The 13,739-nt window shown below is 50.1% G+C and overlaps 1 protein-coding gene and 2 non-coding genes across 6 annotated transcripts in view; 2 read left to right on the top strand and 1 right to left on the bottom strand.

The window, feature by feature from the left end:
- Window positions 1-9,500, top strand: part of LOC105563696 (slit homolog 2 protein-like) — a 15,500-nt gene extending 6,000 nt beyond the window's left edge. For all 4 annotated transcript variants that reach the window (XM_012015503.1, XM_012015504.1, XM_012015502.1 and 1 more), the window contains 3 exons: window positions 1,600-1,933; window positions 5,701-6,288; window positions 6,887-9,500. In XM_012015503.1, the coding sequence (XP_011870893.1) occupies window positions 1,600-1,933; window positions 5,701-6,288; window positions 6,887-8,404 (2,440 nt within the window). In that variant the 3' untranslated portion in view covers window positions 8,405-9,500. The remainder of the gene's footprint in view (window positions 1-1,599; window positions 1,934-5,700; window positions 6,289-6,886) is intronic.
- A 156-nt stretch (window positions 9,501-9,656) lies between these two features.
- Window positions 9,657-9,729, top strand: Trnak-cuu. Its single transcript has one exon. It is a non-coding gene; the product is annotated as a tRNA-Lys (tRNA).
- A 265-nt stretch (window positions 9,730-9,994) lies between these two features.
- On the bottom strand, window positions 9,995-10,066 carry Trnam-cau. Its single transcript has one exon. It is a non-coding gene; the product is annotated as a tRNA-Met (tRNA).
- Window positions 10,067-13,739: the final 3,673 nt, after the last annotated feature.

Here is a 13,739-nt window from a genome sequence, read left to right on the forward strand (position 1 = left end):
AAAGTGCACGACAAGGTAATCGTGATCTAGGAATTACAGGTGTCTCTCTTTCTCCTCGCGATCTGATTGCTACAAAATTACGGGAAAATTGTGACGAATAGAAAACGAATGAAACCTGAGCAAGATGTGACGGAATTCGGAAATACAAGAAACCGTAGCTTTTTTTCAACGCTAATTCGGTGGAGAGTGCACCACTTGTAAGACAATTGCGCTCTGGGGATTATTAATTTTGTTACTTTCAGTCGAGGACCTTTCAGTTTTATCTCACGGCAGTCGACGCCGCGCTCGTGATTCATGCAAAATGTCACATTGACAATATTATCTTGCGTCACATATATTCATGAAATTCGAGGACGCCGATAGATCGAGGCTACGCGCAGCAGCTTGTATATAAAGCATCCGTCAGTTATATATTCGATAATGTCGATGACCCAGTTATTCGTTGCACCATTACGACCGTGATGTCATTCGCTGCCCGAATATCAGATACCAAACGCGATTAGCAGAGATCGCGGAGTTGAGCTCAGCGTCTATCAAAAGTTCGCTTCAAACACGAAGAGTCTTGGATTTTACTAAATTATTTCCGACCGCGAGATGTTGTGAGATTCTTTATTGTTAAGGGAATCTCTAGCGTTCGCTACGATTCCGGAGCTTCATCTACAATGTGCTCTTTGCGCTTAGCAACATTCTATTTCGTATAAGCGTATCAATACGCTTAAAAAATATGTCGACAATGTGCGATTTATCAATTTGCACAAACTTTTCAAACGTATCTCGCCGACGAAAACAGAATGTTTCTAGACGCAAAGAGCGCATTGTAGACGAGGCTCGAGTCAGAGAAATTATCTAGAGACGTACACCCACAGAAAAAATTTCCGCATCCAATGCTATTACACTTGAATATATCATAAAATAGGCTCGATATAGCGCCAATCATATTTATTATAGAGAAAGGAATATTTTAATCTTAAATGAAAAATACGAAAATCTAGAATCTTCATTTGTCGACTACACGGAAAAAACAATGTAGCTGCTGTAGCTAAAACTTAGCAAAATAGGGACAGCTAATATTTTAGTTGTGATAGCTCAATATTTTGCTACTGTGCCTATTGTATTAGGTGCGACAGCAAACGGTTTGCTGTCGTAGCAAAATATTGAGCTATCACAACTAAAAATATTAGCTGTCCCTATTTTGCTAAGTTTTAGCTACAGCAGCTACATTGTTCTTTCCGTGTATCGCGGTGCCAACTTGGGAAGATTTATTCTAAACGCAAGAACAACGACAAGTTACTCTTGTCTCAATATAGTGAGCCAATCTCTTTTAATTCCATAGAGGAGAATAAGAATTATTGATTTTATTTTGATACTGTCTTATTTTTATACTAAATGAGGTGGCGATAAATGTAAATGCGTCAAGAATATTTTTTGTCTCGGTAGCAGAAATCCTTTCTGAGGGTGTTAAGATCCTCTTGGATCACGGAGATTCATGGGTTTCAGTAGTTTCGCGCTTGCTACGGTCTTCGGAACCTCTCGCGAGTCGGAATACGCAGCTTGCGGCACGCACAGTAGATAAAGCACGCCCCGCGTTTCTCCCTCCAGATGCGGCCTGGTGCACGTCGAGCCCGACGTTTTTCGCATGCTACCGCGACTGGAGACCCTGGACTTGCGCGACAATGACCTCGATTGTCTGTCGGTGGAGGAGCTGTCGCATCTGACCGCGCTCAGGACCGTGCGCATCGACGGCAACCCGTGGCTGTGCGAGTGCCGGCTGAGGATGGAGAGGTTCTTCCGCGAGAGGTCGATCGTCCAGGAGATAGAGTGCAGATTTCGGCCGCGGGTCTGCACCGTGCACCGAAATCCGCAGTGCATGGCGCAGATCGAGATCCCGCTTCCACCACCGGCGATTACCGTCGAGCCGATGGAGGACTTCCAGGTAAAGCGATTGCTTATAATTTACTCTCTAATCGATTTGCAGTCAACGGTATACTTGTCAATGCGACTTGCAGCGGTGTACATACTTATATAAACTGCAAAGCAGCGACTATTCACTGTTTTCAGTGATAATCCACTTATTGACTTTTATAAATAAAAGGGGTGTACGGGTGGTCTCAGACATCCTGTATAAGTCAGTTGAAACGTCGCCGGGGATCTTTGGCTCACCGACGCCGAGAGCAATGGGAAGATTAATGTTTCAGATCAATTCTCGAATTGAATCGGGAACTTGAGATCTTGGCGAGGGCGTCACAAAAATATCGCCGAGCTTTCTAAATATATTGTCCGTCTCGCGCGCGATCTGGGATAAGCTGCAGCCGCATCCAAGCGCCGATAGTGCCGATATACCGGCAGTAAGACAATACGGGGCTCGAGTGGAGGCTGACGTTGTTTTTTTTTCCAAGTATCGCGTTTCAGGGAGTCGCACTTGCGGACCTCGGGACGGGACAGAAACGCCTCGATCATAATTGCGTGCCCGATAACATCGCACAATGTTATCCCGCGGGCGTATCTCGCCGCGCTGCGATTTCTATCGCCTAAAAAGCCGGGGGACGCCTTATCCGGCGCGTATCACGGGTGAAAGTCGAAATTCAATGCCAACGTTCGCGCGCGATAGTTAATTAAGGATGTAATTGCGCGTCTAACGACCGCGTTATAATGTCGTTACTCTCGGCGCTTTTACTCCTGGCATTATCATGCAAAGGAAAACCGGGCGAGCAATTAATACAATTTAACGGGGAACGTAACGAGACACCATAAACGAGTTGTAAACCGGCGGCATTTCATAAGAAGTAATCGGAATCTTTCGTGGCGCAAAAAAATTCCGCTCTCGTTAAATCGAGGCATATCCTTCATATAATCGCACTTAAATCGGCGCAATTGAATCGGTCAGAGCAGAAAGAGTACGCGTGACAAAATCACAGAGTTTTCCCCCCTTATTACGAGATAGATTTCTAATGAGAGAGTAGGTTTATAGGGTTGGGAAAGTTACTTTATAAAAATATCCAGTTGCGATTACAGTTTTCTCGCTAAAAAATAGTTACAAGTTACCAGTTCTGAAGAGTAACGCGTTACAGTTACTCTGCAGTTACTTTCTTGCAATAAAAATATCAAATCTGCATCTTCGAATTGTGAAGCGTCGCTAAAGGCGTTTATGCGCAAATGCAAGGCCCAATGCGATCCGTGGAGGTTCAAAAAAGTATATGAAGTAACTATTAATGTAACTGAGTTGAGTTACAGTTACAGATGGAAAGAAAGTAACGAAGTTAAGTTAGAGTTACCAAAAAGGTAGCTATAACTGTAACTTCGTTACAAGTAACGAGTTACTTCCCAACCCCGTAGGTTTTTAACACCCAAATTCAATCACGAATCTTTTTACACAATTACGCAATCGAAAAGTCCCTTAAAGCCCGTATCAGACTACGGACTGAGATTGGGATTAGATTGAAATTTGACCAATCACAGTAAAGTTTACTAATCTCATGTTTAGTAACTTTTACTCCATTTGGTTTCAAATTTCAATCTAATCTCAATCTCAGTCCGTAGTCTGATACGGGCTTAGGGGTGGCTGGAGTGATTCTACACTTTTGGTACCCTTTGCTCCTAGAAGATTAGGTAAACTGTAACTTATTCAAGTGAATAGACTTCTTGTCAAGCTCCTAAACTTAATTTCAATGATACCATGCTGTTCTTTCACTTAATCTGAATAGTGGGACACTGTCGGTCTATACACAAAAGCCACATAATTTGTCTATTATACAAATGTTTTCACGAATTGACAGTTCTAGGAGCAAAAGGTGCCAAAAGTGCAGAGTCACTCCGGCACACCCTTAAGTTTTCACTTAAAAACATTTTTTTCGCCAGATACGCCTATGTTAGAGTAAGGATCCATTGTCAATCTCAGCCAAAATGTCACATCCTCTCTTTCTGGTCTCACTGTTATTCTAATCCTCGTCTTCTTCGTCGGCCGCTTCAATTTCCCGCCATGAAAAAGTCCCAAGCATCCGTCGCCGTGATCGCGAACCCGGCAATTTCGAGAGACGGCTCAGGTATAAAATCTTATTAAGACAAAGAGAAAAGTAGGAAACCGTTGACCAAAATCGTGTACACCAATGCCTACTAGTGCCCAGTGGGCGTCACTTAATTTTATTATCTTATTGTATCTTCATAATGCCCCAGCAAGGCCCAATGTCCAAACTAATGCCCAAAAAATGCCTAGTGATGCCAGAAGACTTGTTTTCTGTTGCTGCACTGGTGAACTGGTGCAATAAATTAGACTAAGACAAGTATATTTTTCTCATTCTAGTTCACTGCACTAGTTCACCAGTGCAGCGACAGAAAACAGGCCTATAGTGTAACAAGCAGGTCCACTCAGTCATTTGTGTCGTTTTGAGTCGATCCCTTTTGCGCATCCGACATTGGACTGGACTGGTCAATGAGAGAGAAAAGTTGCATGTGCGGTAGTGTGGCTTTGACGAGTACGTGTACACACACACGCCGCTGGATCCTGCCCGGGTGTATGGCGGAATACCACGTGATTGGGAGCGCAAAGATCAAAGGAGCCGGCGGAGAGTGGACCTGCAAGTTATACTACGATAATGCCCAGCAAACCGCAAATCTGTACACCACAATGCCCTCAGCGGTTTACCCCTCGGGTGCTACAGAAGATCTCACGCTCGCCTCGAAAGAGACGATACAATTTTACGCTATACTTTTCGCTGGCGCGTCGACAATGCCCCGAGTATATTTTACTCGCTACTCGTCGGTGGAAATTGCCGCTGTCGCGCCCGGCGACGTCCCTTCACCGGGGAAATATTCAACAAACAAACTCACCCTATCGGCGGACGGAGGAGCCGCGCTCTCCCCAGCGCAACCGCGCGCGACCCTCGCGCATCGTCCGGGATCCCCTCGGGCGTCGCTGTTTCCCTTGGACGGCTCCTTCCGGGCGCCGGCGTTGGTGGCGGCGACGCGCGGCCTCGCCTCGCGGACGCCGAAAACCGCGCGCGCAAACATGCCGACGACACGCGGGCGGGGAAACGTCCGCGCTCGAGCGACGACGGCGACGGCGACGGCGGCGCGCGCGCAGATCCGCTCCGGTGAAAACCGCGCGCGACATATGGCGGACGGGCGCGCGGGTCACGTGATCCGCGCGACGCGATTGTTCGCGGTCGCCGGGCCTCCTTCCGGTCCTGGCGGGGAGGCGGGGCAGGCGGGGCTATTGCCGGGCCGAGACACGCGATTCTCGAGCGGCGGGCGACGAGCGTCTCGATCGACGCTAGCGCGGGAGGGCGATCCGGCGCGAGCGAGACTCGCGCGAGCCGCCGGGGTCACGTGACTCCCGGGGCTATTGCCCCGATTGGCTCGCCGCGGGACTGACGAAAAATCGCACGCGCGCGCCGATACGAGTCGCGTAGGAAGCGAAGGTTAGCGCGCTATCGCCAATACGATTGCCGTGATTAGCCCGCCTCCGCTCCGCGCAGCTTGCAAAGATCCGCCCGGGCAGCGTCCCCGCGCGAGCGGGACGCGACGCGACCGACACCGCGCGTACGGGAATACCGGCGACCGGGATCGCGGCACACGAGCGATTGGAAAAGAAAACTACGCGAACTGCGGACGTGGGACCGACGCGAGACCAGCGGGACACGCTCACCTCCTCCGTCGCGATCGCGCAGGAGAGATATCTTATCTCGCTCTCTTTCTGTCGCGCAGGAACGTCCCGGCAACCGCTTCCAGACGAGCGCGCTGACGTCGCTGGACCGCCTGCCGGACAGGACGACGTGGATCCAGATCTCGGGGCTGCGGATCGACCGTCTGCCCGCGTACGCGTTCTTCCGCTTCGGCAACAGCCTGCGCAGCCTGGACCTGCACGATTGCTCGATCGGCACGATCGAGCCGGGCGCGTTCGCCGGTCTGCATCAGCTGCAACGGCTCACGCTCGTCGGCAACCGGCTGCCCGCGGTCGCCGCCCATTGGTTCGGCGATCTCGTAGCGCTCCGCCAATTGGTGCTCGCGCGCAACGGCATCGAGCGCGTCGAGGCGGGCGCGCTGCGCCCGCTCGCCGGCAGCCTGCGCCACCTGGACGTGCGGCACAATCAACTACGTTGCATGCCGCCGGACGAGCTGGCGCACCTGCGGCGCCTCGAGCGGGTCGATATCGTCGGTAACCCCTGGTACTGCGAGTGCCGTCGGAATCTGCAGCGATACCTGACCGACCACAACGTGGGATTCGAGATCACCGGCCGTTGCTACGACGAGGGCGAGGTCGTCGAGCCGACCGACGGATGGCAGCACCCGCATGTGAGTGGCGGCGAGGGGAGAAAATCCTGAACGTATCGAATCCGAGAGAGCGCGGGAGTACTTCACCCTCGAGTGACGAATTCTTTAAAATCTCGCGAGGAATCTTGCCGACTGGTTAACGCCGATTTAATTAATTGATTGCCTGCAGCGAATTTTCGGCAGCTTGAGTGCGCACTCGGTGCGCATTGAGGCTTGTTTACAGTGTATTCTTATTTTTAAGGATTCTCTTAAATACTTTTTCAAGTACTTCTTAGCCAGTAAAATAATTCGTGTAGCATTCGTACGGATAATTTTTTTTGTTAAATAGTTTTTGGACATGTACTCGAGAATCTCGAGATGACCATAAACATAATAGACTCTGAACAAGCCTTGGCTGAACAAATATAGACTACCTCACTCTTCTACAATCAATAGAAATTTTTTTTGTAACTCTAACTTAACTTCGTTACTTTCTCTCCATCTGTAACTTAACTCAACTATAGTAACTAATTTAATAGTTACATTAATAGTTACTCCACAAATTTACGTTTTGTGTTAAGTCAAAATTACGTCAGCGGCTGCGAATATGTTAATATCTAATGCTGCGCCTCGTTTTTAGATCTCGGTTACCGGCCACGTGTATTGGACCACCTTCGAAGACACGCTGAGTCAGAGAAACATAACCGTGATAAGACCGATCGTCGAAGTTCCCACGGAGAGACCGTCGGTTCGCCGGGGTACCTGCGTGCGAGACCGGACCCAAATGTCGCGGCAGGTCTTCACCTGCAGCGGCATCACCTCGATCGACGAGCTGGACGTCCTACCCCGCTCGGTCCACGCGATTCGCATCGTCCTCTCGAACCTGAAGACGATCCCGACGCGGGCGTTCGCCCGCTTCGACGGCTGGCTGTCCAGGCTGGATTTACGCGACTCCGCTATCGAGACGATCGAGCACCGCGCCTTCATCGACCTGTACAACCTGGAGCACTTGTCGCTACACAGCAACCACCTGAAATCGGTGACGTCCGAGGCAATGGAGGGCCTGACGAATCTGCGACACCTGGACCTCTCGCGCAATCACATCTACCGGATCCCTAACGAGCTGTTCGACACGCTGTCGCAGCTGTACAGCCTCGACGTGTCCGAGAACTACATGAACTGCCTCGGCGTGGAGCATATGGCGCGCAAAATGCCGCATCTCTATTCTCTCAAGGTGTCGGGCAATCCGTGGAGTTGCCTGTGCGGCACCAAGCTCGCCAGCTTCCTCGACTCCCGCAGAATACCATACGATCGTAACTCCCTGTTCGACGTGAACGACGACTGTTACGTCACCGGATTGCCGGCAAGGCCTCCCACAACGGCGGTGACCAGCCCGTGGACCACCACGACCGAACCACCTTCGATTAGTTTCTACAACGAGACCCTCGAGGGTTCCTGCGTCCGAATCCCCGAGTCTGCGGAGCCGCGGTACCGTTGCGTGGGCGCCAATTTGCTGAGACTGAAAAACGTGCCACGCGACGCTGTTTCCATCGAATTCCAGGAGGGTCATCTGCCCGTCCTCCCGCCCGGTTCTCTCTACAACTATCGACAGCTGCAGGAGCTGACCATAAGAAACTGCGGCCTAAGAACTATCTCGGCCGGCGCTTTCAAGGGCCTGGACTCTCTGGAACGGCTCACCATTCAGGGTAACCCGCTGACGTCGATCGAGGCGGACCGTTTCAACATAGAGCGTCTCGAGCGGCTGGATCTGCGCGGTAACTCGATCCAGTACATCGCACCGGGCGCATTCCGCCATCTGCGCAGGCTGGTCTATCTGAATCTCGAGGGCAACGATCTGCAGTGCATCTTCTCGAGCGATCTTCAGGATATGCCGAATCTGCACATTGTCGAATTCGCCGGCAACCCGCTCAAGTGGCGGTGCCGCATGGATCTGGAGCAGTTCCTCGAGACGCGGAAGATCAAGTTCGTCAAGGTGGAGAACTCGTGCGAAGGCAAGAAGATCATGAGGAACCTCCTCTACGAGAATCGGACCGTCGAGCTGGAATGTCCGCCGGGCTGCTCGACGGCGAGCAACATCGAGCTGGGAAAGAACCCGATGTTGTTCACGGCATTTTTACTGTTCGTCGCGATACATTAATCGTTCGGCAATCAAGAGTAAAGATTGGCCCGAGTTTAATTTATACAAAGAATAAATTAAACTTGGGCTGTCTTATCGATAGGCGAGATAGTTTCTGAGATTCATTTGTCAATGGGTCGAAAATTACGTTTGGATATTAAACAACGATATTTCGGTAAAGTTTACAGATTGAAGTGATTTTGATAATCAACGGAGTTGCTGAAAGCAAAGCTACCTTTGCAGTAGGCGAGGATAGATTTGGTATTGTTAATGTTGTCATTCAATGTGTTCATACCGTGAAAGCGCTTATAAACTAATAAATCGTATATTTATTTTTGCGAACGCACATGTATTTAAACTTAAAACCCTTCGGAGCCCTTGTAATATTAGATAACAATGTATACGTAGGATAACGCTTCTCGAGATACTCTTAGATTGTTAGCTCGCTTAGATTAATCTTTAGTACCTGTTTGTCGCACGCAGCATATAATTACGGATATCGTCGTTGTATCAGATACATCGCAATGAAAATGCGAAACAAAGTATCGATGAGAATTTGTACGGAAGAGGCAATCTCGACCAAATTTCTCGACTAACTTAATTGACGATTAATATGTCAATTGGTCGAGCTACTTGAAGCAAAGTTTCTAACAGCAAAAAATGAACAATTTTATCTACGCTCATAAAGTGGCATAGAAAAGTTGCTAATTGTATAATTCGTTCTCTCCAAACTATTTCTTTCTGTACGGTTATACAATGAAAATTAATAATATATCTATATTAATTAATAATTAAGTTGATCGGATGTTGGTTGATCAATTATACTGCCGGCAGGGACCATCAATAAGATCATCCCGGACAAATATGAACAAAGAAAATTACATTAGTAGAGTAATAGAGTATTCGACATTACGTTGTAAACGTACTGTATCAACAACAGTAAACACATTCACGTGCCATAAAGATCCATGCTAGTGCGACGCTGAAGTACTTGTTACTTGTGTTCATTTTAATATAAACAAATGTTTGTACATAATATATTTACCGTCAAGATTGTAATGGGCTATTTGCTACTAAGATTTAATAAGTCTTAATAAAGATTTATTTTGTGCAACAATTTATCAGTTTACTTTTACTCTACCTGGCTTTTTTATCTGTAATTAATTATGCCATTTGTTTTAATATTGCAATACAGCAAATTACATGAGTATTGATTGCGCTACTGTTTAATCATATGTTTATATTCATGTTAAATATGGGATCCTATCAAGTCGCCCGGCTAGCTCAGTCGGTAGAGCATGAGACTCTTAATCTCAGGGTCGTGGGTTCGAGCCCCACGTTGGGCGAAATTTTTTTTTCGCGTAATAATAAAATTTACAAATTATATATTAAAAAAGTTTGTCTAACACAAATTGTTTTGCCTATTAAATACAATTTAAATAAAATGCAAATGACAGTTTTATAAATATAAAAGAACAGACGTATGAAATCTATACAAAGATAGGAATTTTTATAAAATATATATGATTTACAGTTACACACAAATATAAAGGAATCTACGTGAAATATGTGCAAATGATTTTTTGTATATTGAGACAAAAAGGATGTGACTAGCAGAGCGTGGTTTCGATCCACGGACCTCTGGGTTATGGGCCCAGCACGCTTCCACTGCGCCACTCTGCTTGTTGAGGGGAGCCCTTTCTTAATATTTTATTTCAACATCACAGTAAATTTTCATTTAATCATGTACCAATTTAATTATAATTTGTCTCTTAAACCTTAAATTTAATAATGTAATTAAATTAATTTGACAGAAATGCTTCTTTCCAGCTATTTTTATACACATTATTTTTATTGTTAATATTAAACAATTTTTTATTGTTTTATATGCTTACTGAGTACGAGTTTAAGAGTACGTTTTAAAAATGTGCCACTGTGAAATTATCATTCGTCGTTACGAAGGAAATTTCTCGAGACATTTGTCCTTAAAATGTTTTCAACGAGAGTAAAAGATACCATGTTCTGTAGAGAATACTCTGCAGAACAAAAGGCATCATATTCTACAGAAAACATCCTACAGAAGTCGATATTTCACATACGGAAATTCGGAGATGCAAGACTAAAAGGATCTTATCTGCGGAAGATGAAAAATAAAGCACAACGAAAAATAAGATAACTGTAAAAGTCGTGAGACGACGTCGAACTGATAACGAAACTTTGATACGCGGTAATCTCGACAGTAGGAAATCTAAAAACGACGCGTGTGTAGGTATCCCGGACCGACCCGCTCTTTAAACGTCTCGTCTTTTTGTTCGTTCGAGAACCATTAGTCCTAGTTCATTGTCTGCGGCAACGTAAAAGGGTATGGCCGGTCCATTCTACGGTCGCCAATTGAAAAGCGACCATCGCCTCTCTTGAAATTACAAGAGAATGAGCAATCCTACCAATATAAGTCACCAGCCCCGTGACTCATGGTGCCGGCGAGGCTTCGACAGCGGCTCGACAAGCACGAACCTGCACGGTCTAGTCTACTCCGGCTGGGGAATGCCCGGTACCGGATGCCACGTGTGTGCGTATCGCCCGGCCCGGCGCGGACAATCGATAAAAAGACGCTAACAAAGCCGCGAAGGCCGCGCGAGCGTAGCGCACACACGTCAGACGTGTCCTCCTGTATACGCGCGGCGACGTCACAGGAGACGAATACTTGGCGAAAAATTCGCGCGACGAAATGTCTCATTCGCCGACCGATGTTCTCGCGCGTAGGGCGTCCTTATCGCATTCGTTATTCCATCGAAAGGAAAACCGGAGGTCGAAACTGACGCGACACCCGGGCGAATTATCGACACGAATGTGGAAAAGCGCGACCGTTCCTTTTTCGTTCGCCACGAGTGGACGAAGGCGACGTCGTTCGTTCGTTCGTTCGTTCGTTCGACGGCGTTTGCATCCAGCGAAATTACGCGACGCATCCGAGACACCGGCGAGTCTCTCTTTCTCTTTTTGAAGAGAGGCTCCAGATTCGCGCGCCCTTACGCGAACCCTTCGAGCCCGCTTGGCCAATGGGAGGTCGAGCTAAATAGCCGGAAATGGTCCGTTTGTAATTTGCAAACGGACAAGTCTAATGCGGGCGGAGATCGCGCTTACGATCACGATTGACGAAACGCCGGCTTGGGTAACGTTAACGTACGGGCCCGAGAAAGGGCGCTGCCACGCGTGCCGCTACAAGTTCGGAGTTTATGCCTTAAAGCGCGTGCATGCGTCCGCGAAAAATAAATAACGCATTAGCGGCTCCTTTTCCTCCCATCTTGGCCAATAAAACACAGATGGCGCCGGCAGTGCCGTTCGATACGCGCGCGACAAGAGAAGCCGCGCTTGCGATGTGCAGGACCCGCGGATTATCGATTCGCGCGGCGCGGTACGGTCTCGGGTTCCTCCTGGAGCGAGCCCGCGATAGACGTTTCCCTTTCAGCCGGGAGTCATTCCCGTCCGGCCTTTCCAGCTTCCCTATTCCGCCGCGAGTCGAACGTCAATCGCCGCGTTCGCCGACACACTCGCAGCTTGATTCACGTAGTACGACCATTGCGGTCGACTCCGCCGCGGCTGGCGACGGCCATCTTTTCCGAGGGAGTGATGCAATCGATGACACATTTCGCCCGCCGTACGATCCCGCGACGACGGCGTGGAAAAACGGGCTTCCCGGCGGGCCCGATCGCGACCCGCCGGAGATCGAAGTCCGAGGCCCGATGGCGGATCGGCGGCGCGCCTCCCCCGGGAGAGCCGCGCGGCTGTTCCCGCGGACTTTAATCCGCGGGTCGGGCGAAAGTCGCCACACAGCTGGTGAGAGCTATTTTGAACGGCGGCGGTGCGACGTTGCCACGTCGTTCCCACGTCGTCGTCGCGATCGAACAAGTTCAAACACGTGCCCCACCGTGTTTTGCTTGCTCGGCGGGTAGAGATAACCGTCGGGCGGGCGCGCGCGCGCGCGCGCGCGCGAGCGTGTGCGGCAAAACGACGGCACGGCGTTCTCGGCGCTTTTCGCTGAATCGCTCGCTCCCGCTGTTTTTAGGTCCTTTAAACGTCTCCGTGCCAACCGGGTCGGCGCGTTTCGCCCGGGAGATTTCAACCTCCCTCCGCCGAGCGACCGCGAGAGGGATCGTTACGAAAACGGGAGGGACGTGGGACGCGGTCGCGTGAAATTCGCGGCCGTCCGAGAGCGGACGGTATCGGGGGGGAAGCCCGAGGACACCGATTTCGAAGCGCGCGTTGGAACGTCCCCGGGAGGACCGGCGCACCCGATCGCCGAACGGCTTTCGAAATCGGCCTGGACAATTTTTCCGAGCGCGTCATCTTTCGCGCGGCGGGGACAATCGCCGGCCGCTCGAGCTGGACAAGAAATCAGGTTGCTCGCTCGCGGCGCAACAGCGAGAGAGCGCGGAGCGGAGAAGCGAGCGAGGGAGGGAGATAGAGCGCGAGGGGGGCGGCGAGGAAGGGAGACGGAGAGATCGGAGAGAAAGGAAGCGCGGCAACGTGGCGCGACTGCGTGAGCGGAGATGCGCGGCATGAATATAGCCGCGTTTGACGGGCCAGCGCTCGTCGACGGGGTACGGCGGGGCGCGGGGCGCGGGGCGCGGCGGCGGAAGCGCTTCGCGCGGGGCGAGGGACGCGCGGAAAAGTTTCCGCCGCGGTGGGGCCGCGGGGGGAGGGGAGCGCGCCGCCGGCTGGCTGCAGCCGCGCTCGCGCGCGCGCGCGCGACACGACTGAGGCAACCCGTGGTGTTACTTTGAGTAAGCCGCAGGGCTGCCTTTTGGAAATTTCGCTAAATCGTCTCCCTAGTCTCCTCCCCCCCTTCCGTTCCGAGCGTCCCGCGCGTGGACGTGTCCGCGGCACGCTCGTATTTTAATCCTTAACCTTAAACGCGCCTCGTTCGACTCGGCGAGCGGTCGGCTCGGCCAGCAGCCGCGCGCACTTCGCGACCCGCTGTCATTTGAGAAAAGAGGCTTGCACGAGTAGAAGAGTAAGACAGCACGGTGGAGGACGAGAGAGACAGAGAGACGGATCTTCACGTTTTAGCGTCGAGCCAACCGGAAAAAATGCGAGCTTGTGCGGAATTTCGCGGGTCGATCCTCCTGTTGCCACGCGAAAGTGGAGTATTTCGAATTAAAGAACAAAAGGAACGAATCGCGACGGGCTAACTTATCGATAAGTGAGAGCGTTCTCTTCTCGAGGGGCGACGCGCCTCGACGGTGATTCGAAATAAAGATCGGAAGCCGCGCTTAATCGGTAGATAAATAATTATCGCGGGTAAATCAATTCCGTGGGATGCGCGACCGCGCGCGCGCGCGCGCGCGTCTAGATTTTT

Source organism: Vollenhovia emeryi, unplaced genomic scaffold (assembly GCF_000949405.1).
Source record: "Vollenhovia emeryi isolate VEMERY1.0 unplaced genomic scaffold, V.emery_V1.0 DF939172.1, whole genome shotgun sequence".
NCBI lineage: Eukaryota > Metazoa > Arthropoda > Insecta > Hymenoptera > Formicidae > Vollenhovia > Vollenhovia emeryi.